The sequence below is a fragment of the Lemur catta genome, chromosome X (assembly GCF_020740605.2).
Source record: "Lemur catta isolate mLemCat1 chromosome X, mLemCat1.pri, whole genome shotgun sequence".
In the NCBI taxonomy this organism is placed as follows: Eukaryota; Metazoa; Chordata; class Mammalia; order Primates; family Lemuridae; genus Lemur; species Lemur catta.
Window position 1 is genome coordinate 6,878,297 of NC_059155.1, and position 27,639 is coordinate 6,905,935.

The following is a 27,639-nucleotide window of genomic DNA, read 5'->3' on the forward strand; positions in this document are numbered from 1 at the left end:
GCAGGCAGAGGAGACATTGGCGTACAGCCAATTCTAGGTCAAGAATAAGAAAACTGAGCTGCCCCTTTAAGGATGGGGAATGGCTTCTGAGCAGTATACAGTATTGTATAACTTGCAAGCCTAGCAAGATTGAAAGCTGAAAAAATATCAACATGAAAATATTTTTCAGTATCTGTGTACAAAGAGATGATTGTTCATTGAGTTGTTCGCATATTCCTTAAGCTCAGAATCTTAATAGTAAACAATATTTAACTTTTCTCTGCAAAGATTTTAAAGATTTTTGGGTTTTTAACTTGTATTAAAATGCTTTGAAATATTTGCTCAGATGGTAACAAAAGTTATAAGACAATGATTACTGTGACATTAATGTGTTGAAGACTGTGAAAACCAAGGAAAACGGTGAATGGTTAGCTAACCAGAAGCCTTGCTTTCAAGCCCTAGAACACACATCGGTTCATCTTGTTACTACTGTTGGCATGGCTGGTTGGAGATTCAGACTGGCTTTGCAGCAGGAATGGAGCCAATTCTAGCAGCTTTCCGACATCTTCAACACAGGAAGAAAATATCTTTATTATGATCCTCACCAGGGAACAGCTGGTGCAGTACAAACCTTCATTTCTCCCTCCCCAGACCTGGAAAAGTAGAGACAAGGAACTGCTTGTGTTTAGAGTGGGAGGAGGACAGTAGTGTAAAGAGAGGGCTCAAATACAGAGGGGGTCCTGAGACTCAGCCAAGCATCCACCACCTCTTCTGTGCTCCCCCCACCTGTTGTACCCCTGGCTTGGATTGTGGTGCCTGTGGGTAGGTGGGGTTCCCCCCTCAAAGGACAGCCTTGGCTGTGAACCCCAGCACAGCCACTTCATGGGCCTGAGTTCAGGCTTCTCATCCAGCAAGTGAAGATAATTCACTGCCGCCGCCGCCCCCCCCCCCCAGCAGGGGCCTCCCACTGGATGGAGCAGCGGCAGGCAGAGACCCTGGGACTGTTGGAGGTTTCCATGGTGAGTCAAGGTGAGAAACGTCAGCAGCAGCAGAGCTAGCAAAGGCAGCAGCAGATGCAGTGAGGCCCAGAAGATGGCCAGCACCTTGCTATTAGTGTTAAACTGGGTATTGCCGAGTTCACTTGGCAAGTGTGACCAAGCTCCTTCCCTCCCTGCCTGCCTTCCTTCTTTCTCTTTTTAAGTGAAGTAGAATGGAATAGAAAAATATCAGAGTACTTTACAGGTACTACTTTACAGGTAGTAAGGGGAAGTACTGTTTTGTGAAACGTCTGTTTCAGTTACCTATGTCTGCGTTTGTGTCTGTGTGCTGGCTCAAAATGTAAAATAATTCTTCTTCGGGGTTCTGGGCAAAATGTTAAAATGACACTGCTTTATGTGGCTTTCCCCAAGGAAGTGACATTTGAGCTGAATCTGAAGCTACCAGGAAATGGGCACGTAGAAGAGGAAGAGAGAGGCTGGCAGTGCCAGGGTGTGGCTGTGCCCACCAGCTTCACAGACACTTGGCCCTCCGGCCGCACCCTGCTGCGCACTCCCAGGCTTTGGGACTGCATGGAATCTGCCCCTGGAAATTCAGTAAGTTCTGCTGCTGTCTCCAGCACAGCCCCAGGCCCAGCTTGTTCATCACAGGGCTCCGGTCCCTGGTCCAGCCTTGCGGTGGTAGGTGCTCAGTGAACACCTGCAACAGCCTACTGTCCCCCATCCTGGGGGACAGAATCCGACCTGCCTGGCCAGCCCAGGCTTGGGGAAGAGACAGGGGACTGTAACTGTGGGTGGCTTCCTGGAGGAGGTGGCCTTGGGGCTGGGCCTTTCCAGCTGGGGATCACTTGGCTCCCCCAAACTCAGCCATGCAGCGTCATTGCAGTTGGGCCTATGTGGGCCCTGCAGACCCTGCGGGCGCTGGAGGCGAGACCCCTCCCTGGGGCCTGGCGGCCCTCGAGGGGCGGTGAGCTCATGGGGGGCGGCGACGCCAGGCGGCCGGGTCGCTGGAGCTCACGGCGCGTCCCCGCCCCCGCCCCCATCCCCGTCCCCGGCTCCTGGGCGATTTTACCAATTAAGGCTTTCTCGCCGGGCCGGGCTGGGCGCGGGGCGGGCGCGGGGCGGGGGTGCGGCCAACAAGAAGGCGGGTGGCGGTGGCCCATTCGCGTGGAGGCGCGCGGCGCGCAGCGGACGCCCGCGGAGCCCTGAGGCGCCTGGCACCCGCGCAAAGGCAAGCTGAGCGCCACCCCGCGGTCGCCGGCCGCCCGCAGGGACAGCAGGTGAGGCCTCCGCAGCTCGGCTCCGCGCTGGCCAGGACGAGGGTGGAGAAGGCGGGCGGAGAGGTCCGAGAATACAGGCGTCGGCTCGCGCCCAGGCCTAGGCCAGGTTCGGCTGGGGTGCACTAGCACGATGGAGGCGCCCCTGACGTCGGGGAGTGAGTGTGCGGGCACTGCTTTCCGTAATTTGCCCATGGGCAGTGTCTGTCCCACGAGTGTGGGAGCCCAAAGCCATGGGGGTCCCTGAGAGAGAGAGGGTGTCTGGGCCTTTGGCAGGAGACTGGCGCCTGCGCAGTTGCCCATGAACCGACCACTGCATGCCTGTGTGGGAAAGACCCCAGGACACAAGGACCTTGCATAGGCTGAGGGTGAGCGGCCCCTCCCTGGAAAGGCACTTCTAAGCCAGTGTGTCCGGCTGGGAGGGTGGGTCCCTTGCTGGTGCAAGTCCACAGCTGCTTTGGACACAGGAGAGCTGGTTCTGGGACTGCGGTGGAGCCATAGCAGGGGTGTGGCCAGGCTAGATTCCTCTGTTGGGCCCTGGGCCCTGGGCCCTGGGCCTTGTCCCAGGTTGGCTCTGGGCTGGATGCTCACTGCCAGCCAAGATGTAAGCAGCAGAGTCCCCAGTTTCCCATGCCACCTGGGCCAGGAAATTAGGTGAAATCCGCTGGCAGGCCCATTTGTAAGTGCTGCAGGCTGCACTGTCAAAGTGGGAGCTTGGAAAATGGGGCCCCTCATCTGCCGCACCAGCCCAGGTCTCTTCTCTCCTTGCCAATCTTCTGTTTCCTTCCCTCCTGGCGCCCCCTGGCTACAAAGGCCTGGAAAGGACTCCTAAAGGATCCCCGCTGAACAGCCCCTGGCCTTGGGGCTATAGCTCCCCGTGGGAGGGCCTGGCCTGGGGTCTGAGGGCCAGGGGTGGTATGGTGGGCGGGGTGTGTCTAACGTCCAAGAATCTACTCCAAATAAGGGAAAATATGAAAGAGCTGGATTTTGACTTCCCAGGACTGTCCGATCTGGGGGCTTTGGGATCGGGCGACATCTGGTGGTGATACTGTGTCCCCCCCTGGAGAAGAACCCTCTACACTCCCATTCCTTGTTTTCTCTAAATAGGGAAAACCTAGGGCTGGAAGCCAGGACACCCACCTTCTGACACCCTTTCTGCTGGAACTGAGTACTGGTCAGTTACTCTGACTCAGTTTCCCTGCTCCCTGAATATTAAGGAATGAACCCAGATGACCCAACTGGATGGCACTTAGTGGAGAGAGAATCAATTTTTGATGTAATTCCAGCCCTGGGAACTTGTTTCTCAGTGGGGCACGGGGATCAGAAGGACAACTTCAAGTCTGTCTTGAAAGGAGCCTGGTAGGGAGGGATCTGCATGGGGTCTGCCTTCACAGCTCTCCCTCCCACCTCCCCAGCTCCCAGACACAACAGCGTGGTGCGTTTTGTGTAGGTGTGTCTGAAAGTGGTCAGGAGAGGAGAGAGTGTACAGGGGGTGGGTCTCAGTACTTAGAAAAATGCCATTTGGCTCCCCCCCAACCACCACTGGTGGGAAAAAACAGTGGGATTACAGGCAGCCCCGAAGTCCACGTGTTGATAGGCAGGGGAGATGCTGGCTGGGCTTGCAACTGCACCACCAAGGCTATGGGAGAGCCAACCATATTTGGGCATGACATGCTGGCCAACCCAGGGCTTCCTTCTCCCACTGGTCTTTAGCAGATTAATTAATTATTACTAGAATCAAGCAGTATGGAAAGAGACCTTCCTTTCTAGAAAAAAGACATAGAGAAGGGAACATCCTAGAGAGGGGAGGTATACAGGACTGAGAGGAAGAGTCTACTCTGGGGAAGAAGCCATAGGTAGGCTGGCTTCTCTTGACTGAAGAGAGTGGCAGTGAGTGTCCCCAACAGTGCCCTTGCCCCTGTACTTTTGCTGGTCTCCGTCTCAGCAAAGCAGCCTCTGCACCATCTCCAGTTATCTACCAGAAAGTTCATTTTGAGTGAATAGCTTCCCACTGCTCTGGGGACACAATCCAGGCTTCTTAGCAAGCTTTGGCAACATGTTTCATACTCCCCCTACCCCTGGTCCTCTGGCCTCCTTGTCCTTGGGCCCCGTCTGTACCTGCCACCACACCTGAAGCCCACCGAGACCCAGCCTCAGCCTTATGAGAACCCTTGAGCAGGTCCTCTGGGTCTGGAAGGCCATTTCCCTCAGCCCCCTACCCAGCCACTCTGGGCCAGGGTGACGCTGGGCTAGGGGCCATTCTGACTGAAGAAGAAAGTCCCCCCCCCTCGCCCCCAGGTGAACAGCATGGAAAGTTAGGCAGACACACTACGCTGCCTCTGCACGCATGACACGGCGCCCTCTGCCCGTGCCCATTGGCTTGCGCGGGCCCCTTCGAAGGCTGCTTGCTCCTGGAGTGCTGGCGGCCTCCTGGCCCAGTGCCCCATTTCCTCCCGGGTGGAGCGAGGGAGGAGTGAGGGAGAGATGGGGAGAGGGAAGGAAGGGGAGAGGGAGGCGGCGGGAAGCAGCGGGTGCAGGTGCGCAGGCGAGGGCCGTGCAGACGGGAAGGGCGGGCCTGGGGCAGAGGCTCTGTGGGACCCAGCTGGGCAGCCGCTTCCCTGGCTTTGCGCACGCAAAGCGCTCCCAGCGGTGCCTGCTGGGGCCGGCGCTCTCCAAGGCTTCGCTCTTAGGATCTCGCCCCTGCCCGCTGCTGCCTGGGCAGCCGGGAGCTCGGGGGAGGGGGACGACCGCAGGGGGCGCGAGTGGGGTGCAGGGACGGGGCGGAGCCCAAGTGACTCAGGGACCACAGCCACCCCATCCCCCGCAGGGGCCTTGGGGAAGGAAAGTCCCTGTAAGGCGTGCCGACTGGAGGCCAAGCGGTCCTGTGCCAGACGCTGCTCGGCCTTTTCTTGCTCTGGGGCGCGTTTTCTACAGGGCTGGAGCGAGGCTTTGGGGCCTGGGAACATCTTTGCCCCTTTCGGGGCCCATCGACCTTCTTCCACGCTTGACGTTCGGGTCGCATCGGTGGGAGCGGGGGCCCAGTGGGGGCATTCCAACGGGCGGGGCGGGGTGGGGCGGGCGCGGCCCCGAAACCCCACCCCACGGCCCCGCCCCGCAGGAGGTCCGCCTCCTGGCCCCGCCCTCCGCCCGCATTTAAAGGGCTCGCTCTCTCCGCAGCTCAACGTCCGCTCTCTGCCTCGCCTCGTGTGCGCGCCGAGGTGCCTGCGACTTTAATTGAAGGGCCGTCCCCTCACAGAGGCTACAGCACCGCCCCCCGGCTCCTCGCGCCTCAAAATGAGTAGCTCCCACTCCCGGGTTGGCCAGAGCGCGGCGGGCGCGGCTCCGGGCGGCGGAGCCGACACGCGGGACGCCGAGATGCCGGCCACCGAGAAGGACCTGGCGGAGGACGCGCCGTGGAAGAAGATCCAGCAGAACACGTTCACGCGCTGGTGCAACGAGCACCTTAAGTGCGTGAGCAAGCGCATCGCCAACCTTCAGACGGACCTGAGCGACGGGCTGAGGCTCATCGCGCTGCTCGAGGTGCTCAGCCAGAAGAAGATGCACCGCAAGCACAACCAGCGGCCCACCTTCCGCCAGATGCAGCTGGAGAATGTGTCCGTGGCGCTCGAGTTCCTGGACCGCGAGAGCATCAAGCTCGTGTCCATAGGTGAGGGCGCCGGGCGGGCGGGGACGGGGACTCCGTGCGTCCTTCCATCCCCCCCGGGCCCCTCCAAATCCCCCCTCCCTGGCTGCAGCGCAGCGCCCTGGGCCCCCGGACTCCCCTGCTCCACGCGGGCCTCGAGAACAAAGGCGCGCGGGCGGGCTGGCCGGCCGGGTGTGCGAACCGCTACGTGCCCCCGCCCGCTGCGCCCCGGCTGGCCCGCGCCCAGGCTGAGCTCACATCCTCCGCAGGCCGCGCCCCCGCCGCTGCGGCCGTGGTGAGAGAGGGCCTGGGGGACGGGCACTGGCCAGGCTCCTGCCCCTGCACCCCGCGCCCCATCCCCAAGGAGGAAGAGGCCTGGGTTGTCCCCCTACAGCAGTTTAGAGAAGGCCCTCTAGCCTTCAGGAGCCCCTGTGGTTCCAAAGTGGAGACTGGAGCTTGTGGGTCCCATTGTCTATGGCTCTGGGCTTCTTCGGTCCCTGGAACATGGGTCACCCATTGGAGATGGCTCCAAATTCCAGTTTAGATCCCCCTGACCCCCGGGGAACTTGGGGGCCAGAGAGAGGCATAGCTAGCAAAACTGCACCGGAGGTGAGTTGGGCGTGGTTGAGTGAGGGACCTGGCTGGTAGTCTTCTTGGACACCAACTTTGCTGTTCATCTTGCGTCAACTGTTGCTTCCATGTAGGCCTTGGTTTTCTGCATCTAGAATGCAGGAGTTTGTTGGGAGATGCTCCAGTGTGCACTGGCCCGTTGCTAGCCCAGCGTCTGTGTCACTGGGCTGGAGAGGCTGGCATTGATCAGGCCTACTGCAGCATCCCAGGCCTGTCTCAAGATGGGGGCTGGTCAGGGACAGGCAGCAGAACTGGTGACTTCGAGGGAATGTGGAACAGGGAGAGGAATGAACCCGCTTTTCTTCAGAATTGAAAGGGACCTTCCAGTTATCCGTATGGCTCTGGAATGGTCTTTGCTGAGCCCAAGAAAGTGAGGGACCAAGACTTGGGTTCCTCTAGCCACTCAGAGAGTAGGTCCTAAGAGCCGAAGTTCTTTCTTTGGAATGCCAGCTGAGGCAAGGCGGAGGCCCACCCCCCAGTTCCAGCCTCTGTCTAGCCAAGCTGAGTCATCTCTGAGTCCTGGGTGGGGGGGGCAACCGGATGTGGGGAGGCGGGCCACACCCCAGCTCTTTTGGGGGGGGTCTCCTCCCTCCTCCCTTCTCCCCTCCTCCTTGTGAGCTGGCTGGAGCAGGCCTGGTTCCCAGAGCTTTGCCATATAAGGCAAAAAAATGTTGGAAAGCAGCAGTGATTAGGGGAGGGAGGGGGCCGGCTGGCCCTGGGCTAGGGAAAGGGGGTGGGATGGGGCGGGGCCATCCAGCCAGGCTGTCTCCCCGCTGTGGGCCCTGGTCCTTCCCACCCTCTCTTGGGAGGGGGATGGGCCCAGCATAGGTTGGCCTAATATGGACCAGGGGGAGGGCCCAGCTCTACCTACCAGGGCTGGGGGGCCAGGCCTTGCTTTGCTCATGCAGGTCACTGTGGGCTCTTGTACTGGACCCAGGACTCTCGGGGTCAGGGCCTGGTGGGAAGCCTTGGCTGGCTTTGCGGGGTCAGGGCCTGGTGGAAAGCCTTGGCTGGCTTTGCGTCCTGGCCTTGTGCCCTTGGTCTTCTCTCTTGAATCCCCCTCCCCACTCTCCCTCCTGCCATTTGGGGACAGCGAAAGGCAGCTGTTGGGGGCCAGGACCAACCTGGGAACAGGGGAAGCTGCTCTGCTTTAAGCAGCTCAGCTGCTCCCCCAGGTACTGCCTGGATTGGGAGGCCACCTGCCATTGATGGCCCTTTTGATGGTGTCCATCCCCTTCTCACAGGCCCACCCCTGCCCACATGAGTTGACTCACCAGACAAGTATTTTCTCTGATTATGGGGCAGGCCAACAGGGTTTCCAAAGATGAACTCTTAGAAAGCCTCAGCCACCCCCCTTCAGAAGGCTGAGACCCAGGGGTGGCCTTGGGTGGAGCCCAGAGGGGTTGCCATGATGATGGGGGTGCAGGGTGCCCGCCCTAACCACTTCCCCTGTGGTGAGCATGGCGGCTGCCTGAGGCACAGGGGACCGTTTGGTGGCAAGTGGGGCAGACAGTAGGCGGCAGCAAGTGGGCTGTGCTGAGGCAGCGGGACATGGGTACTCCACCCAAGGCCTCTGCCACCCAAGCTCACAAGCAGGGCCCTTAGTGCCCAACCCAGCCCACTCCCTCCTCCTCTGGCTGGGTGATGGGGCCCCTACAATGTCTCCTGACCATCACCCCAGCATTTCCCAATGGGTCCCAGTGAGTCAGGGCCATGTGGTCCAGCCACTCGTTCCTTTGGGCTCCTGGCCCCTCCCCCAAGCCAGGCCCATAGCCACCCCCTGCAGCCTCCTGACCCCCAGCTTGGCTCCAGGGTGGAGAGGAAGTGGGGAGGGGTGGGGTTCAACCCCTTCACCCAAAGGGTCCTTGCCCAACTCTTCTACTTCCCCTGCCTCACACCACCCACCCACCCCGGAGCAGCAATTATATTTCCCAATTACCCTGTGCCAGCCAGTCTTCCTCTTCCTCGGCCCCAGCCCAGCTGTTGAGGTCAGGGCCCTGGCTTCTGGGCCAGCTGGGGCTGGACTACTCCTGGTTCCCCATAGGCCCCTGGAGATGGGTGGTGGACCCCCACTTTGGCAGCTGTGTACAGAATAGATCTGTTTTCCGCCCTCCCTCTGGGCCCTGGGGCTGCCAGCAATGGCCCCTTATTGTACTGCGTTATCATTGTGTGTCTATGTCTCCCCAGAAGTCTCCTTCCCTCTGAAGACCCCTCATAGGGGCCCTGGGCAGAGAGGGCCTGATCCACACCCTGCCCCTGGCTTGGAGGGGGACTCCCCTTTCTCCCTGACCCCACAGCCCTTGTCTGGCCCCTCCAAGACTGTGGGGATAGGGTAGGAACGCCAGCCTGGCTCTGCCTGCCCAGCACTGCGCTCCTTTGCCTCACAGACAGCAAGGCCATCGTGGATGGGAACCTGAAGCTGATCCTAGGCCTCATCTGGACCCTGATCCTGCACTACTCCATCTCCATGCCCATGTGGGATGAGGAGGAGGATGAGGAGGCCAAAAAGCAGACACCCAAGCAGCGGCTCCTGGGCTGGATCCAGAACAAGTTGCCGCAGCTGCCCATCACCAATTTCAGTCGGGACTGGCAGAGTGGCCGGGCCCTGGGTGCCCTTGTGGATAGCTGTGCTCCGGGTGAGGGGGCACGGGGGTGGGGAAGATGGGGCTGGGGCTGTCCGTGGGCAGCCTGCGAGGGGGTCCTGCAGCCCCCAGACTCAACCTGCTTTGTGCCACAGGCCTGTGTCCTGACTGGGACTCCTGGGACGCCAGCAAGCCTGTGAACAACGCGCGGGAAGCCATGCAGCAGGCGGACGACTGGCTGGGCATCCCACAGGTACGCCCCCACCCGGCCCGGCCCGAGGATTTTGGGGGGCCATGTTTGCCATGGGGAGAGACTCAGAGGCCCAGTGGCTCTTGGTTTCTGCTTATGTCAGGTGATCACCCCTGAGGAGATCGTGGACCCAAATGTGGATGAGCATTCTGTCATGACCTACCTGTCCCAGTTCCCCAAAGCCAAGCTGAAGCCAGGGGCTCCGCTGCGGCCCAAACTGAACCCAAAGAAAGCTCGAGCCTACGGGCCAGGTGAGGGAGCCCAGCCGGGGGTGCACTTGTGTACTGCTGTCCTCCCCATGGGACAGTGGTCTCTCAACTTCGAGGTCCTAAGGGATCTTGGGTCACATAGTGGCTAGGTGATGAAACACTACCCAAGAGTCAGACAGGAGTGGGTTAGGACCGGTTAAAACTGGTCACTTGACTAGACAAGAGAGTGCTGGTAAGTTCTTCAAGTGACTTAAACCTGTGGTGAAGCCACAGGGAAGATCCATTTCACTGTAAATGGAAATGAACCAGGTTGTGGTAGCAGGGACCTGAAACCCAGTCAGGGGATCACACGGGAGCAGGGGCCCGGGCAAAGGGTTGGGCAGCCACACCAGCGCAGCAAACCTGAGCATTCCAGAAAACAGGCACAGGCCTGTCCCGGCAGCAGGAGCAGCGCCGGGTCCAGAGGCTAGCCTCGGTGTGCGGGTTTATGCTGAACTCACTCGCCCAGTTTGCAATGTACCCACTGGGCAGCCGGCAGGCAGGGCCACGGAGCCTTTAGTGCTGCCTCCCTTGGTACTTCTGAAGGGCCAGGGGCTCTGGCTGCCTGCCTGCCTTGGTGTCTGGGGAAGACAGCGGGGGGCACGGCTGTGGCCATAGTAGCTGGCCCATGGCTTGTTCACCCTCCGCCGGCAGGCATCGAGCCCACGGGCAATATGGTGAAGAAACGGGCAGAGTTCACCGTGGAGACCAGAAGTGCCGGCCAGGGCGAGGTGCTGGTGTATGTGGAGGACCCAGCTGGACACCAGGAGGAAGTAGGGCCACCTGTTGGCAGGGGAGGGCCCGGTAGTGCCCGCTTTGGGTGGGGCCGGTGATAGCAAAGGCTCATGGGCTCCTGTCCACAACAGGCAAAAGTGACTGCCAACAACGACAAGAACCGTACCTTCTCTGTCTGGTATGTCCCCGAGGTGACGGGGACTCATAAGGTGAGCCCTTGGCTAGTGGGGAGGCTGGTGGCTACAGACAGTGGCTAGAGAACCCTGCCCCTGCCCTCATGGTCTGCCCCTCCTGGGAACAGGTCACTGTGCTCTTTGCTGGCCAGCATATCGCCAAGAGCCCCTTTGAGGTGTATGTGGATAAGTCACAGGGTGATGCCAGCAAAGTGACTGCCCAAGGTCCCGGCCTGGAGCCCAGTGGCAACATCGCCAACAAGACCACCTACTTTGAGATCTTCACAGCAGGTGAGGGGAGGCTGCTGAGGCCTGGCTGGTCTATGGGGAGGGTCACCCTGGGGCCCAGGAGCTGAGCTGGTGCCTTGTGGCAGGAGCTGGCACGGGCGAGGTGGAGGTCGTGATCCAGGACCCTGCAGGACAGAAAGGCACAGTGGAGCCTCAGCTAGAGGCTCGGGGTGACAGCACGTATCGCTGCAGCTACCAGCCCACCATGGAGGGCGTCCACACAGTGCACGTCACGTTCGCTGGTGTGCCCATCCCTCGTAGCCCCTACACTGTCACCGTTGGCCAAGGTAGGCCTGGCCCTGGCCACCCTCCTCTGTGGCACTGCAGCCTGAGCCTCCCACAGGAGAGGGAGCCCGTAGGGGCTGCTCCCGCCGCAGCCCTGCCCGGGTGCCCCTGGTCTCTGAGCTTCCACTGTCTGGGCACGCGCTGTCTTTCTTCCCTTGCTGGGACCCTTCCTCCTCCTCCTCTTCCTCGCCGCTCTCCATCTCTCTCCTCTCCATGCTTTCACCTTCGGAAGAGCTCGCTCCAGCTGTCTAGAAACCTGCTGCTCTCTGCTCTGCCCACAGGGTCAACGGTACTTGAATCTGTCTTCTTCTTGGAAGGGAGGGCTGGGTGGAACTCCGGGCTGGTGTGGAGCAGGTGGGAGGAGGCCTGCCATGTCCTGGGGTCCTGTTACTCCAGTTCTTTCTCGCATGTCCCTCACCAGCCAAGCTCTGAGGGACCCTCCAGTCCTGATGGCCTGGTCCTGTGGGGGCAAGGGAGGGGGAGGCCCAGCCCCAGCTCCCACCAGCTCAGCCGGCCCCTCTGCCCACAGCCTGTAACCCCGGCGCCTGCAGGGCCGTTGGCCGGGGCCTTCAGCCCAAAGGTGTGCGGGTGAAGGAGACAGCTGACTTCAAGGTGTACACGAAGGGTGCTGGCAGTGGGGAGCTGAAGGTCACCGTGAAGGGCCCCAGTAAGTTGGCCGGGGCTGGGGTGGGTGGCAGTAGACTCGGGGTTTGCTGCTGGGTAGGCCTGAGGTCTTCCTTGTCTGGCAGAGGGTGAGGAGCGTGTGAAGCAGAAGGACCTGGGCGATGGCACTTATGGCTTCGAGTATTACCCCACGGTTCCCGGGACATACACAGTCACCATCACGTGGGGTGGTCAGAACATCGGGCGCAGGTGAGGCCCCTGGGCATTTCTCTCCCTGCTTTGCTCACTCCACATCCTCCCTCCTGTCCCCACCTTCCTGCCCGGTCCGCAGGGCAGTGCCCTCAGCATTCCCCTGTGTGGTTCTCCCATTTTCAGTCCCTTCGAGGTGAAGGTGGGCACTGAGTGTGGCAATCAGAAGGTGCGGGCCTGGGGCCCTGGGCTGGAGGGCGGTGTCGTTGGCAAGTCAGCAGACTTTGTGGTGGAGGCCATTGGGGACGATGTAGGCACCCTCGGTAAGTTGGAGGCTGCGGCGTGGGCACCTGGGGACAGAGGGTGGCAAGGGCAGCCCACCCTGAGGCTCCAGGGCACTGAGGGGACTGGTGGCTCTTGTCAGGTTTCTCGGTGGAAGGCCCCTCACAGGCCAAGATCGAATGTGACGACAAGGGTGATGGCTCCTGTGACGTGCGCTACTGGCCCCAGGAGGCTGGTGAATATGCTGTTCATGTGCTGTGCAACAGCGAGGACATCCGCCTCAGCCCCTTCATGGCTGACATCCGCGACGCACCCCAGGACTTCCACCCAGACAGGGTAAAGGGCACATAGCAATGGCCTGAGTCTTGGCCTCCTGCTTCTGTTACTCTGTCCCTCTGGCTACCCTGCCTGGTTTGTGGCTTTGGTGGCCTTGACTTGGTCCCCTGAAATCTGGGTGGTCTCCTATCAGGTGAAGGCACGTGGGCCTGGATTGGAGAAAACAGGCGTGGCCATCAACAAGCCAGCGGAGTTCACAGTGGATGCCAAGCATGGTGGCAAGGCCCCTCTCCGGGTCCAAGTCCAGGTGAAGTGCCCGTTCATCTTGGGGGTAGCACTGCTGGGCACCCAGGCCTGGGCATTGACCAGTGGGCCCCTTGCTCCTGCCTTCCTTGCAGGACAATGAGGGCTGCCCTGTGGAGGCATCAGTCAAGGACAACGGCAACGGCACTTACAGCTGCTCCTATGTGCCCAGGAAGCCGGTGAAGCACACAGCCATGGTGTCCTGGGGAGGTGTCAGCATCCCCAACAGCCCCTTCAGGGTGAGCTGGACCTCATGGGCTTTTAGCCCATCTCCACAGATAAAATTCACATAGCACACGATTCATCTGTGCAAAGCAGACAACTCTGGTTTCTAGTACATTCAGAGTTGAGTGGCCATCACTACAATCTATTAATAAGTTTAGGACTTGTCATTATCCTAAACAGAACCTCCCGCCCTCCCAACTCCCGCTCCCCCAGCACCTGGCCTGCTTTCCATCTCTGCATTTGCAGGGATCAGCGCTTCATTCATTTTCGTGGCTGAATAACACGCCATTGCACGGAAGACCACATTTTGTTTGTCCATTCACTTGCTGATGGATACTTAGGGTGTTTTTACCTTCGGGTTATTGTGAATAGTGCTGCTATAAACACCTGGGTGCAGGTGTTTGTGTGGACATGTAGTTACCTAGGAGTGGAACTGCAGCATCCTATGGTCACTCTGTTTAATCATTTGAGGAACTGCCACACGCTTCCTGAGGCGGCTGTAGCATTTTGCATGCCTGTCAGCAGTCAGCGGTGGCTAAGGGAGCCTCTGCGTTTCCTCCAAACCCTTACACTTGCCCCTGTGCCCTGCAGGTGAATGTGGGAGCTGGCAGCCACCCAAACAAGGTCAAGGTATATGGCCCGGGAGTGGCCAAGACAGGGCTCAAGGCCCATGAGCCCACCTATTTCACTGTGGACTGCACAGAAGCTGGCCAGGGTAAGGCCTGGCCGTGGGCAGGAGGGCAGGTGGGCGGGGTATCCCTGTGAGGTCCCAGCCTCCGCTCCTTCCCCCACTGCAGGGGATGTCAGCATCGGCATCAAGTGTGCCCCTGGAGTGGTGGGCCCCGCTGAGGCCGACATTGACTTTGACATCATCCGCAATGACAACGACACCTTCACAGTCAAGTACACACCCCGTGGAGCTGGCAGCTACACCATTATGGTCCTCTTTGCTGACCAGGTAGGTGCTGCTGCTCCCAGCTCCTACGACTGCAGAGTGTAAGGGGCTGTTCTCCTCTCAGCCCTTCTCCTCCCACCACTTGCAGGCCACCCCCACCAGCCCCATCCGGGTCAAAGTGGAGCCCTCCCATGATGCCAGCAAGGTGAAGGCCGAGGGCCCTGGTCTCAGTCGCACAGGTGAGGACAAGTACCCTGTGGGAGGTTGGGGGGCATTGAGGGTGGGAGGGCTTGGGACATGGTCACTGTGTCTCCTCAGGTGTGGAGCTTGGCAAACCCACCCACTTCACGGTCAATGCCAAAGCCGCTGGCAAGGGCAAGCTGGATGTCCAGTTCTCAGGGCTTGCCAAAGGGGATGCAGTGCGAGACGTGGATGTCATTGACCATCATGACAACACTTACACGGTCAAGTACACTCCTGTGCAGCAGGTAGCCATCTGGCCCCCCTTCAGCCACACCCCTCCACTGCGGTCGTTGACCCTACATGGCGGCCTAGGTGGGCCGCTGCAGGGCGCTTACTGCCCCCTCTGTTTCCCACCTGGGAGAGGAGAGGCACGGAGGGCCAGGAGGGGTGTTGGGGAGCACAGCCCAGGTGGGGCCACTGCAGGCCAGAGAAACCAGGGCCCTGACCCATGACTTCTGTACCCCTCCCAGGGTCCTGTAGGTGTCAATGTCACTTACGGAGGTGATCCCATCCCCAAGAGCCCTTTCTCAGTGGGAGTATCTCCAAGCCTGGACCTCAGCAAGATCAAGGTGTCTGGCCTGGGAGAAAGTAAGTAGTTGGGGCCCTTGTCATGGTCACTGAGGACCTCCCAGCCAGAGTGTCACCCCAGGGGGTGCCTGAGCTGGATCTCACAGTTCTTTCTCTCCCTCCTTTCATCATCTCAACAGAGGTGGATATTGGAAAAGACCAGGAGTTCACAGTCAAGTCAAAAGGTGCCGGTGGTCAAGGCAAAGTAGCATCCAAGATTGTGGGCCCCTCTGGTACAGCAGTGCCTTGCAAGGTGGAGCCAGGCCTGGGGGCTGACAACAGTGTGGTGCGCTTCGTGCCCCGTGAGGAGGGGCCCTATGAGGTGGAGGTGACCTATGATGGCATGCCCGTGCCTGGCAGCCCCTTTCCTCTGGAAGCCGTGGCCCCCACCAAGCCTAGCAAGGTAATTGGGATGTGGGGGGCCCTGAGGGCAGAGTCAAGTACACTCTCGGAGGGCCCAGGGGGCACCCCATCTTCTCCAGACTCGTCCTTGCCCTTTCTCTATTGTCCTTACGACTGATGGATGGCCCAACTGGCAGGCAGCCCAGGCCTGCCTGTGTCCCTGTTTGGTGGGGGTGGGAAGCCGGGGCCAAAGGAGGTGGATGGAGGGTCAGACGGGAGGTCTGGGGTCAGGGAGGTGGCTTTGGTTCCTGACACCCCCTTCCCTCAGGTGAAGGCGTTTGGCCCGGGGCTACAAGGGGGCAGCGCAGGCTCCCCTGCCCGCTTCACCATCGACACCAAGGGCGCTGGTACAGGTGGCCTGGGCCTGACAGTGGAGGGCCCCTGTGAGGCACAGCTCGAGTGCCTGGACAACGGGGATGGCACATGCTCTGTGTCCTACGTACCCACTGAGCCTGGGGACTACAACATCAACATCCTCTTCGCTGACACCCACATCCCTGGCTCCCCATTCAAGGCGCACATAGTTCCTTGCTTTGATGCATCCAAGGTCAAGTGCTCTGGCCCTGGGCTGGAGCGGGCTACTGCTGGCGAGGTGGGCCAGTTTCAAGTGGATTGTTCAAGCGCCGGCAGCGCGGAGCTGACCATCGAGATCTGCTCGGAGGCGGGCCTGCCGGCCGAGGTGTACATCCAGGACCACGGCGATGGCACGCACACCATCACCTACATTCCTCTCTGCCCCGGGGCCTATACCGTCACCATCAAGTACGGTGGCCAGCCCGTGCCCAATTTCCCCAGCAAGCTGCAGGTGGAGCCTGCAGTGGACACCTCAGGCGTCCAGTGCTATGGGCCTGGGATTGAGGGCCAAGGTGAGGGTACCCACCATGGGATATGTGGGGGACGGTGCACGTGGGGAGCCAGGCCCCTAGACCCCTATGCCTCCTCCCTGTGTCCCTTTGTAGGTGTCTTCCGTGAGGCCACCACCGAGTTCAGTGTGGATGCCCGGGCTCTGACACAGACAGGAGGGCCTCACGTCAAGGCTCGTGTGGCCAATCCCTCAGGCAACCTGACTGAGACCTACGTGCAGGACTGTGGCGATGGAACGTACAAAGTGGAGTACACACCTTATGAGGAGGGTACGTGCTGAGGCTCCCTTGGGCAGGGGCAGGCAGGGCCAGCCCAGGCTCCTCCTGACCTGGCCTGCCCTCCTCCAGGCCTCCACTCTGTGGATGTGACCTACGATGGGAGCCCGGTGCCCAGCAGCCCCTTCCAGGTGCCCGTGACGGAGGGCTGCGATCCCTCTCGGGTGCGTGTCCATGGGCCGGGCATCCAAAGCGGCACCACGAACAAGCCCAACAAGTTCACTGTGGAGACCAGGTGAGTGAGCTGCCCGGGAGGCAGGGGCGGCTGATGGGCCTGGGAACACCAGAGGATGACAAGCTATCTATCTGGCCCAGGGGAGCTGGCACAGGGGGCCTGGGCCTGGCTGTAGAGGGCCCCTCTGAGGCCAAGATGTCCTGCATGGATAACAAGGATGGCAGCTGTTCAGTCGAGTACATCCCCTATGAGGCCGGCACCTATAGCCTTAACGTCACCTATGGTGGCCATCAAGTGCCAGGTGAGGAGGTGGTGGCCAGGGCGTGGCTGGGACTGTCCACTCATCCCCACTCTGTCTTATGCAGCTGCCATCCCCCTATCCCAACCCCCAGGCAGTCCTTTCAAGGTCCCTGTACACGATGTGACTGATGCATCCAAGGTCAAGTGCTCTGGGCCTGGCCTGAGTCCAGGCATGGTCCGCGCCAACCTCCCGCAGTCCTTCCAAGTAGACACGAGCAAGGCTGGTGTGGCCCCTCTGCAGGTCAAAGTGCAAGGGCCCAAAGGTGAGTCTTCACATACCTGGGAGCCAGGAGCAGGGTCCTCTTTGAGGAGGCTGGGGAAAGACACTGGCAGGTGTGCAGGTAGTTGGCAGAAGAGCCTCGGGTGACAGTGGAGCCAGTGGGGGGGAGACCAGGAGGTGGTGGAACAGAAAGGATGTGGCTATTGAGCAGATGTGGTGAGAGGGAAGGCAGGCAAGGGTCCAAGATGACCTCCACATTGGTGTCTTTTGTGCCACAGGGGCTCCAGGCCATTCCCAGGGTTAGGCAGCTGATGATGAGGTGGGGTCTCGGCCTGGGGCTGAGCCTGGCCATCCAGTGTGGTGGGAGTAGGGGTGGGGGCCCAGGGGACTGGCTGAGGTTCTGTCCCTGGGACTGGGGCCAGGCCTGGTGGAGCCGGTGGACGTGGTGGACAACGCTGATGGCACCCAGACTGTCAACTACGTGCCCAGCCGAGAAGGGCCCTACAGCATCTCAGTGCTGTATGGAGAAGAGGAGGTGCCTCGGAGGTAAGAGGCAGGACCCATCACCCATCGGGAGAGGCCCAGGCTGGGTGCAAAGAGCCTGTCTGACTACTTATGACACCCCGGCCCCACAGCCCCTTCAAGGTAAAGGTGTTGCCTACACACGACGCAAGCAAGGTAAAGGCCAGCGGCCCTGGGCTCAACACCACCGGTGTGCCCGCCAGCCTGCCCGTGGAGTTCACCATTGATGCAAAGGACGCGGGGGAAGGCCTGCTGGCTGTCCAGATCACGGTGAGCTGGCCTGCAGCTGCAGGAGCGGGAAAGGGAGGCAAGGGGCCCAGGCCTGGGGGGCTGGAGGGCGGGGAAGCTGGGCCAGTTCGGGTCTCGTCTCCTGGGGAACTGCACCAGGGACGGTGGAGAAGGGCAGGTCCTCTGCCTTTGCTGCGTTAAAGCTGTGAGTACCTTAGAATGGAGGTGACAGGCACAGGCTTACACACACACTTGCTCACCGCCGCCTTTGAGCACATTACCGAAGCCTTTCGTGCCTCCATTTCCACACCTGCAATATTCTCATGGGGCAGGTATCAGGAGAGAACCCTGAGATCTCTCGGGTGAGCTCCTAAGCAGGCCCTGGGGCCGAGGATGGGAGCCAAGAAATGTCACAGGGATTTGGGTAAAGCAGGATGGGCACCAAGCTCCCTGGCCACGTCTGTTGTCATGTGGGGAATGTTGGGTATTTTATGGTTTCCATTCTGGACTCTGCCCCTGGGGAAATAAAGGACAATGCCAAGTGCAGGCGGCCATTTGGGGCCACAGCAGTTGAGAAGCCCGGAAGCTCTCCCTGTGGCAGTGGTACTTGGCACTCCTTCGGGAGGGCCTGAGGCAGGCCTAGGCCTGGTTAGGCTTGGGCCAACCACCTCCCCTGTGCTCTGCCACTCAGGACCCAGAAGGCAAGCCCAAGAAGACGCACATCCAAGACAACCATGATGGCACATACACAGTGGCCTATGTGCCAGATGTCACAGGCCGCTATACGATCCTCATCAAGTATGGTGGTGACGAGATCCCTTTCTCCCCATACCGCGTACGTGCTGTGCCCACTGGGGACGCCAGCAAATGCACGGTCACAGGTGAGCCAGCCCACCAGTGGCCACCGTGGCGCTCCGCACGGGGCTTGGGTGTGCCTGTATGCAAGGGCTCGCTGCTTGGGGCGGCGTGTGGGAGTGGGGGCCGCCCCCCTGAGTGACTCACCTGACCTTTCTCCTTGCTCTCTGCCCTCTCACCTCAGTGTCAATCGGAGGTCACGGGCTAGGTAAGCTGCTTGCTGGGGCCACTCCCAATGCCCCTCCTGCTCAGAGGGGCAGCTTCCTTTCCTCTCGGGGCTAATTCCCAGGACAGTTCCAGCTGCAGCTCTAGGCAGGGACAGCGTGGGGGGGGCACACAAGACAAGGCCATGGGCTGGAGGGTTAGGGCCCAGGGAGGCTTCCGGAGCTGAGCATGAACGTTCTAGCCCTTCCCCTCTCTGGGCCTTTATTCCCCCATCTGAGAACTCGGGTTGCAGCTGAGAGCTTTGGGGTGAGGTGCATCCTGAGAGGCACCCCACTGGGGACTCTGGGGTCTGGGGATCTTGGCACCCCAGGGAAGCACAGGGCTCCTGCGTGGGCTGAGGGGACAAAGGGTCTGCCCCACTCAATGGAAGTCCCCAGACCTGGCCAGATCCACAGACCCCCATCCCCACCTCCCAGGGGCCTCTGTGTCCCGGGCCGGGGGAGGTGCATGAGCGGGTGGGACTGGCTGGTAGTGCAGTAGCGCCAGTGTCGACTGCTTGGGCGGCCAGCATGGCGGGGCCTGGCCCAGCCTCAGAGCCCCAAAGTGCACTCTTTGACCCATCTTCCTCCTTCCCTCCCTTCCCCTGTCCCCACAGCAGTGACGTTATTCAGTGTCCAACTAGGCATGGAGGTTTACCTGTCCCAGCCAGGGCCACCCCAGGGATGCTGATAGAAGGCTACAATTATTCAAGGGCCTCCAAAGGCTATAGGCCTGGCACTCGGGCAAAGTGGCCAGAGAGAGGGTTAGAGAGTGGCTACGGTCTTGTGGCAGGAGCTAGATGACTTTGTAGAGCAGGCAATGGGATCTGAGATGACAGGTGTGTGTGTATAGGGCAGGGGAGCAGGGGATACTAGGAGGGGGTGCTGATTACAGGCTTTGGGGACCAGGGGAGCGGGAGCAAGACTCAGAGTGACCTCAGTCCCCCTAGCTGTGTGCAGAATAGAGGCAGAGAGCCCAGCTGCAGGGCTGACATTGCTCTTGGGTAAGCCAGAGGGCTGGCTTGGGCCAGGCTGGTGGCTATGGGGCTTCATGGGGGAGCCAAATTAGGAGGTATACTTTGAAGATGGAGTGGCCAAGACCTGCTGATGGTCTGGGGGCTGGGCGGGGAATGGGGGGAGCCGGGGTACCAGTGAGGTTGGGGCCCATGCCACTAGCTAGATGATGTGGGGCAGGCATGAGCGAGGCCTCCCAGGGCTGCATGAGTAGCAGGCAGCCAGGTCTAGAGCTCAGGAGAGCCACCTGGGCTGTGGAAGGCCAGCATGCAGCCTAGTGCAGCAGGAACCGTTGGTAGATAGGGGGACTTGGTGGCAGGTCCCCTTGAACTTGGCCCTCAAGTGGGTTTTATGCTCCCAGCTGCTTCCCTGGAGGGAGGCCAGGCTACAAAAAATGCTCTCACTGCCAGGCCTCACAGCCCACGGCCCCCCAAGCCTCCACGGCTCAGCCCCAGATCATAACGTCACTGTCCCTCCCCTTTCCTCGGGCACTCTGGGGCCCTGGACGCTGCTCAGTTGCTCCGCCCTTGCAACCTAGCAATGGTGGCTGTGGCTTGGGCCTCCTGTCCCCTGTCCCCCTGGGTGCTGCCACAACTCTACCAAGCCTGCTGTGCTGCGTTACTCGGGTGCTAACCCCACTGCCTCCCTGCTTCCCTGCCCCCGCCTGCGCCAGGCTGCTTCTCACCGCGAGCCTCTGGTTGAGTGAGCATTCTCAGTTGTCAGGAAACTCCAGTTTCACCTTCAGGCCTGGGGGGTAGGGAGGCGAGTGTCACATCCCCCCCACGCTGCAGCAGGACTCTGCCTCACCGCATCCACACACAGCACTGGGGGCCGGGGCCAGGCCACAAGGGTGCAGGCAGCCACAGACCCAGCCAGAGCACTGGCGTTCCTCAGTGTGGGCCACGGTGCCTGCTGAGGCTGAGCTGGCAAGGGAGGTGGTAGTCAATACTTGTGCCGGGGTGGGCCCTTCATTTTCCTCCCAGGCACCTGGGTGCCCCCCATCGGGCCTTTCCCACATGGGCACTTGAGGTGGTCAGGAGAACCCTTCCTGCCTTCTGAGAAACCACTCGCCATCCCAGCTTGGTCAGGGTGGGGTGGGAGGCCTGGCTGTGCTTGGTGGTGGCAGTAAGAGGCCCGTGTGGGTGGCAGACAGACAGGAGCAGCCTGAATCCAAGCTCATGCTCTGGCCCCCCTTTGGGGACCCACCCTGCCCCACCAGGTGCTGGCATTGGCCCCACCATCCAGATTGGGGAGGAGACGGTGATCACTGTGGACACAAAGGCAGCGGGCAAAGGCAAGGTGACTTGCACCGTGTGTACCCCTGATGGCTCAGAGGTAGACGTGGATGTGGTGGAGAATGAAGATGGCACCTTTGACATCTTCTACACAGCCCCTCAGCCGGGCAAATATGTCATCTGTGTGCGCTTTGGTGGTGAACATGTGCCCAACAGTCCCTTCCAAGTGACGGTGAGGAGGGGCCGGGGATGGATCAGCAGGGGGGTCTGGGCAGGTCCTGGCCTGTCCCCCTGGGGCCCCTATGTGGCGGCATAGTCTCCAGCTCTCTTGCTTTGCCCTGCAGGCTCTGGCTGGGGACCAGCCCACGACGCAGCCCCCATTACGGTCTCAGCAGCTGGCCCCACAGTACACCTACGCCCAGGGTGGCCAGCAGACCTGGGTATGGCCTGGCCCGCCTCCTCCCAGCATGCCCAGCCCAGGGGGACTCTGGGGCTGGCCAGCTTGGTGTTCTGTGAAGCCCTGCTTCACTACATGTGAGGGGGACCCCCAGATCCCCCGGCCCCTCACCCAGGCCCTCTGTCTCCACTGCAGGCCCCAGAGAGGCCCCTGGTGGGTGTCAACGGGCTGGATGTGACAAGCCTGAGGCCCTTTGACCTCGTCATCCCCTTCACCATCAAGAAGGGAGAGATCACCGGTGAGTGGGACCGGGAAGGAGCTCAGGAGCTGAGGAGGCCGGGGTGTGCTGGCGGGCTGCCCTGACCTCGGCCCTGCTGCCCTGCAGGGGAGGTCCGAATGCCCTCTGGAAAGGTGGCACAGCCCGCCATAACCGACAACAAGGATGGCACTGTGACTGTGCGGTACGCACCAAGCGAGGCCGGCCTGCATGAGATGGACATCCGCTATGACAACATGCATATTCCAGGTGGGCTCGCCCTGCCTCTGCCCACCCCGCCCCACCTCACAGAGAGACGAGGGTGGGAGAGACACAAGGCTGCCGTTCCATGAGGTCCTTCTTCCTGTCTCAGGGAGCCCCTTGCAGTTCTATGTGGATTACGTCAACTGTGGCCATGTCACTGCCTATGGGCCCGGCCTCACCCATGGAGTGGTCAACAAGCCTGCCACCTTCACCGTCAACACCAAGGATGCAGGAGAAGGTGAGCAATGGCTCTCTTGCGATCTGCTATGTGCCCAGGAGGCCCTGACCCAGCCAAGGGCTAAATTCAGAAGCCATTCCCAAATGGCGCTCCCTGGCCTGCTGCCCTGGCCTCTGCTTGGCCATCAGGGCTCCTCACCCATGCAGGCCTAGCAGGGTGTCCCACAACTCTCTCCAGGGGGCCTGTCACTGGCCATCGAGGGTCCATCCAAAGCAGAAATCAGCTGCACTGACAACCAGGATGGGACATGCAGTGTTTCCTATCTGCCCGTGCTGCCTGGTGACTACAGCATCCTTGTCAAGTACAACGAGCAGCACATCCCAGGCAGCCCCTTCACTGCCAGGGTCACAGGTGGGTGGCACTGAGTAGTGATGTGATGGAAACAGGTGACAGGGCGGAGACAGTCTCCTGTGGCTGGATGCACAGTGACGGATGGTCTGCCCCCCACTAGGTGACGAATCGATGCGAATGTCCCACCTGAAGGTGGGCTCTGCTGCTGACATCCCCATCAACATCTCAGAGACAGACCTCAGCCTGCTGACCGCCACCGTGGTGCCGCCCTCAGGCCGGGAGGAGCCCTGTCTGCTGAAGCGGCTGCGTAACGGCCACGTGGGTGAGAGGCCAAGGGTGCCAGGTCTCTTTCGGAACGGGGGGAGCCTGTGGGGCCCACACCTTCCCCAGCTGACAGCCCTGCCCTTGCCCAGGGATTTCGTTCGTGCCCAAGGAGACAGGGGAGCACCTTGTGCATGTGAAGAAGAATGGCCAGCACGTGGCAAGCAGCCCCATCCCAGTGGTGATCAGCCAGTCAGAGATCGGGGATGCCAGCCGCGTCCGGGTCTCGGGCCAGGGCCTCCGTGAAGGCCACACCTTTGAGCCTGCGGAGTTCATCATTGACACTCGAGATGCAGGTAGGTGGTGGCTGCCTGCCAGCTGGGGTGGGACCACTGTGCTTGACACCCTGGCTCAGGAGTGTCCATCCCCCAGGCTATGGTGGGCTCAGCCTGTCCATTGAGGGCCCCAGCAAGGTGGACATCAACACAGAGGACCTGGAGGATGGCACCTGCAGGGTCACCTACTGCCCCACAGAGCCTGGCAACTACATCATCAACATCAAGTTTGCTGACCAGCATGTACCTGGTGAGTTCAGTAGCCATGTGCCTTCCCTGCCACTTGGCAGCCCTCCTTGTCACACCCTCAGGGCCACCTGTGGTGTATAACCTGTGTGGGGCATGGACTGCATTTTCTTCCTACAGGCAGCCCCTTCTCTGTGAAGGTGACAGGCGAGGGCAGGGTGAAAGAGAGCATCACACGCAGGCGACGGGCCCCTTCAGTGGCTAACGTTGGCAGTCACTGTGACCTCAGCCTGAAGATCCCTGGTAGGGGCTGTAGGGACCTGGGGAGGGGTCCTGGGGCTCAAGCAGCCCCAAGCAGAGCGGCAGTTCCCAGGGCTCTTGCTCACCAGGCTGTCCCCCACCTGCAGAAATTAGCATCCAGGACATGACAGCCCAGGTGACCAGTCCATCAGGCAAGAGCCACGAGGCCGAGATCGTGGAAGGGGAGAACCACACCTACTGTATCCGCTTTGTGCCTGCCGAGATGGGCACACACACAGTCAGCGTCAAGTACAAGGGCCAGCATGTACCAGGGAGCCCCTTCCAGTTCACTGTGGGGCCCCTGGGGGAAGGAGGAGCCCACAAGGTCCGCGCTGGGGGCCCTGGCCTAGAGAGGGCCGAAGCTGGAGTGCCAGGTGGGCCTGCTTACCCACTGAGCTCTCGCTCTCCTGGGTGGGGCGGGCGGGGGAAGTGGCGGCAGCCACGTCGATCTTGGCCATGCTTAGAGGGGGCTGAGGGCAGGGAGTAACTCTCCATGGGAACACACTTTCTCCCATAGCCGAATTCAGTATCTGGACCAGGGAAGCTGGTGCCGGCGGCCTGGCCATTGCCGTTGAGGGTCCCAGCAAGGCTGAGATTTCCTTTGAGGACCGCAAGGATGGCTCCTGTGGTGTGGCCTATGTGGTCCAGGAGCCAGGTACTGACAGCCTGGCTGGGGTTGGAGGAGGTGGGGCCCGAGTGTGGGTGCTGGTCCCTGGGGATGCACAGACAGCCCTTCCTGGCTCCTACCCTCCACCTCGAGGTCCCAGAGCCACCCGGGCAGGTTTGTGGGAGGTAGAAGGCCCAAATGCTCATGAGCTGGGGCTTTCCAGTGTGCTCTCCTTGGGTGGCCCTTGGGGATATGTATGTGGTGCCCCCAGCAGCCTTGTGCTCTTTCTCCGCCCAGGTGACTACGAGGTCTCAGTCAAGTTCAACGAGGAGCACATCCCTGACAGCCCCTTCGTGGTGCCCGTGGCTTCTCCGTCTGGCGATGCCCGCCGCCTTACTGTTTCTAGTCTTCAGGTGAGGCACTGAGAGAAACCGCCCGCCTGGGGCCCCTGGGCCTGGCCAGACCAGAGCCACCACAAAGAGCAGGCCTCGGCCCTGTGTTGAGTGACCTGCCTGACCCAGCTCTGGGCACCAGGCCTCTGCTCTGGCCAGGTGCAGCCCACACTTGGGGTTGGCAGGCAGTACCCTGCCCACCGCGTGGAGTTTTTCTCGTGTCTCAGGTCTAAAGGCTTTGAACAGAAGCCTGTGCCCCTTGAGCACCAGGGCTGAGGTTTAAAGAGGGACAGCCTGCCAGGGCTGGGTGCTGCCCACGGTGTGGGGCCACCCTCCCTTCCAGCCACCTGGGTGTATATGATTGTACAACGTGGGCCTAGGGGATGGGAGCTCGGGAGGCGGGGTGTGCCCATGGCTTGCTGTCCCTTGCAAATCAGTGGCTCTCCCTCTTTAAACCAAGTTGGATGCCAGATGGGTAAGTGCCAGCCATGGGCCTCCTGCTTCTGGGGCCCTGCCCTCCTCCCTTGCCCCAGCTACCCCTCTAACCGCATCTGCTGTGCTTCCAGGAGTCAGGGCTAAAGGTCAACCAGCCAGCCTCTTTTGCAGTCAGCCTGAATGGGGCCAAGGGGGCAATCGATGCCAAGGTACACAGCCCCTCGGGAGCCCTGGAGGAGTGCTATGTCACAGAGATTGACCAAGGTGAGGCCCTGTCCCTGCCCGGCCACCCAGCCATCTGCCCCGGCCCCGCTGGGGCAGCAGACCTCCCCAAGCCTTGCCCAGCTGGCTGGAAGCAGGCTGAGTACAAAAGGAAGGTACAGATTCTGTAAGCAGCCAAGACGGGGCCCCAACTCCTGGGCCCCCTCAGCCAAGCAACCCTTCCTCAACTGGTGACCCAAGCCCCTGGGGATCTGACTTGCCGGCCACAGCCACTGGGAAGGCCTTCTGCATGCAGTACCATGCAGTCTCTAGAGGGAGCGGCCCAAAGTGCAGCCACAGGGCTGCCCAGCCCTACAGCCAGGGGCCTGGCGCTGACAGGACAGGCCTGCGGCAGCTCTGGAGACAGGAGGAACCAGTGGGCTGTGTCACTGGCTGCACAGTCTCGTCATGCCCCTTCCCAGCCGCATGACCTGAAGCAAGTTCCTGCGTGGCTCTGAGCCCCAGTTAACACACCAGGGATGTGGTGTTCACGGCAACCTTTCTGAGGAGGCAATGAGGAGTGTGTCTTGCTTGTAAAAAAATTCTGTCCAAATGAGCCTCAACAGCGGCTGCTCGAGTGTCTAAAGCTTCAGCCCTCGGCCTTCAGGAGGTCTGTGCTGCAGGTTGTGGGTGTCCAGCATGGCCCTGGAAGCAGCAGAGTGGGCCCCAAGGAGCCACTGGGTGAAGAAAACAGGAAGGGTCAGGGCTGAGGCTGTTCCTCTAAGATTCCATTTGCTGGTTACAGAGGAGGGACCTCAGGCCCACAGTGTACCCTTCTGCTCCTCAGATAAGTATGCTGTGCGCTTTATCCCACGGGAGAATGGCATTTACCTGATTGATGTCAAGTTCAATGGCACCCACATCCCTGGAAGCCCCTTCAAGATCCGAGTTGGGGAGCCTGGGCATGGAGGGGACCCAGGCCTGGTGTCTGCCTATGGAGCAGGCCTAGAAGGTGGTGTCACAGGTAGGTCCCTGGGCACAGATTCAGGTGTGGATGCAGCTGCTAGGGCCTTGTCTCCAAGCTCTTGGTGACAACAGGAGGTCCTGGAGGTGACAAGCCTGCACTGGGTGGCTGAGGACAGGGAGGCAGGCCAGGCTGGCTCTCTCCCTGACCTCCCATGCTCTCAGGGAGCCCAGCTGAGTTTATTGTGAACACGAGCAATGCGGGAGCTGGTGCCTTGTCAGTGACCATCGACGGCCCCTCCAAGGTGAAGATGGATTGCCAGGAGTGCCCTGAGGGCTATCGTGTCACCTATACTCCCATGGCACCTGGCAGCTACCTCATCTCCATCAAGTATGGTGGCCCCTACCACATTGGGGGCAGCCCCTTCAAGGCCAAAGTCACAGGTGAGCCTAGGGCCAGGCTGCTGGTTCCTGCCCACCCAATGCCTGGCACTCCAGCCAGCTCTTAGCCCTACCTACTCTGCTCTGTAGGCCCCCGTCTCGTCAGCAACCACAGCCTCCATGAGACGTCATCAGTGTTTGTGGACTCCCTGACCAAAGCTGCTGGTGCCCCTCAGCATGGGACCCCAGGCCCAAGTCCTAGTGATGCCAGCAAGGTGGTGGCCAAGGGCCTGGGGCTGAGCAAGGCCTACATAGGCCAGAAGAGCAGCTTCACAGTAGACTGCAGCAAAGCAGGTGGGCAGCACAGACCCCCGTCCTGGCCTTCCAGAAAGAGAAGGCCAAAAATAACAGGATGGCCAGCGTCTGGCCGGAGTGGGAACCTTTGGGGGCATGGCTAACACTCCTCCTCCCTGCCATCTCCTTTGCCTCTCAAGAAAATGCCCTGGAGGAGCTGGAGTTTCCTATGCTGGCTTGGGTAGGGGAGAGCACTGGCAGCTCTTTAGGAAGGGCTGTCACCCTCGAACAGGCTGGGGAGGAGGGGTTCGCCCAGTCACAGCCAAAGGAAGGGGGCTGGGCCTGTGACTGAGGCTCCTTCCCGCCTCAGGCAACAACATGCTGCTGGTGGGAGTCCATGGCCCGAGAACACCCTGCGAGGAGATCCTGGTGAAGCACGTGGGCAGCCGGCTCTACAGCGTCTCCTACCTGCTCAAGGACAAGGGGGAGTACACGCTGGTGGTCAAGTGGGGTGACGAGCATATCCCAGGCAGCCCCTACCGAGTTGTGGTGCCCTGAGCCTGGTGCCCATGCCAGCCAGCAGCTCGCATGACAAGACGTGTCCCCATGCCTGCCCCACTACCCAAGCAGCCCCCCCCCAGCCACCCCCTCACTGTGGCCGCCCGCCCTGCGCTGTGCTCACCTGCCTCTCCCGGCAGCCTCTGGCCTCTTGGCCTTCACTTGGGCAGAGGAAGCCATTTGGTGGCGCCGCCTGTCTTCTTTGGTTTTGGGAGGAGTGAGGGATGGGGGTCCTGTGCATGACTATCCACTGGTTCTCTTCCCTAGCCAAGAGAAATAAAGTTTTGCTTCCATTGTC

At 60.7% G+C, this 27,639-nt stretch overlaps 1 protein-coding gene across 3 annotated transcripts; it reads left to right on the top strand.

The window, feature by feature from the left end:
- Positions 1-1,487: 1,487 nt before the first annotated feature.
- FLNA (filamin A) lies at positions 1,488-27,639 on the top strand. 3 transcript variants are annotated; one of them, XM_045538230.1, is made up of 48 exons: positions 1,488-1,571; positions 5,429-5,918; positions 8,912-9,160; positions 9,262-9,359; positions 9,460-9,607; positions 10,259-10,377; positions 10,471-10,548; positions 10,641-10,803; positions 10,887-11,087; positions 11,615-11,752; positions 11,835-11,958; positions 12,085-12,221; positions 12,323-12,516; positions 12,650-12,763; positions 12,855-12,998; positions 13,576-13,699; positions 13,782-13,942; positions 14,028-14,118; positions 14,198-14,367; positions 14,593-14,710; positions 14,830-15,092; positions 15,360-15,957; positions 16,051-16,224; positions 16,303-16,465; positions 16,546-16,706; positions 16,798-16,968; positions 17,348-17,471; positions 17,561-17,717; positions 18,367-18,556; positions 18,715-18,738; positions 20,967-21,214; positions 21,327-21,422; positions 21,575-21,677; positions 21,765-21,905; positions 22,009-22,137; positions 22,315-22,488; positions 22,589-22,750; positions 22,842-23,045; positions 23,122-23,274; positions 23,391-23,513; positions 23,618-23,884; positions 24,028-24,165; positions 24,415-24,530; positions 25,076-25,208; positions 25,993-26,169; positions 26,334-26,552; positions 26,640-26,843; positions 27,154-27,639. In XM_045538230.1, the coding sequence occupies exons 2-48, from the start codon at positions 5,546-5,548 to the stop codon at positions 27,339-27,341; spliced, it is 7,944 nt and encodes a 2,647-aa protein (XP_045394186.1). In that variant the 5' UTR covers positions 1,488-1,571; positions 5,429-5,545; the 3' UTR covers positions 27,342-27,639. The 3 variants fall into 3 exon arrangements, with proteins under 3 accessions (XP_045394186.1, XP_045394185.1, XP_045394187.1); XM_045538229.1 differs by lacking the exon at positions 1,488-1,571 and adding an exon at positions 2,166-2,254; XM_045538231.1 differs by lacking the exons at positions 1,488-1,571; positions 18,715-18,738 and adding an exon at positions 2,166-2,254.

Bases quoted from the DNA above. Each gene is read 5' to 3' on its own strand.
- FLNA (XM_045538230.1), top strand. From the start codon at position 5,546: ATGAGTAGCTCCCACTCCCGGGTTGGCCAGAGCGCGGCGGGCGCGGCT. The intron at 10,804-10,886 runs GTGAGGGGAGGC...GCCTTGTGGCAG, and splicing joins CTTTGAGATCTTCACAGCAG to GAGCTGGCACGGGCGAGGTG. The intron at 22,489-22,588 runs GTGGGTGGCACT...GCCCCCCACTAG, and splicing joins CTTCACTGCCAGGGTCACAG to GTGACGAATCGATGCGAATG.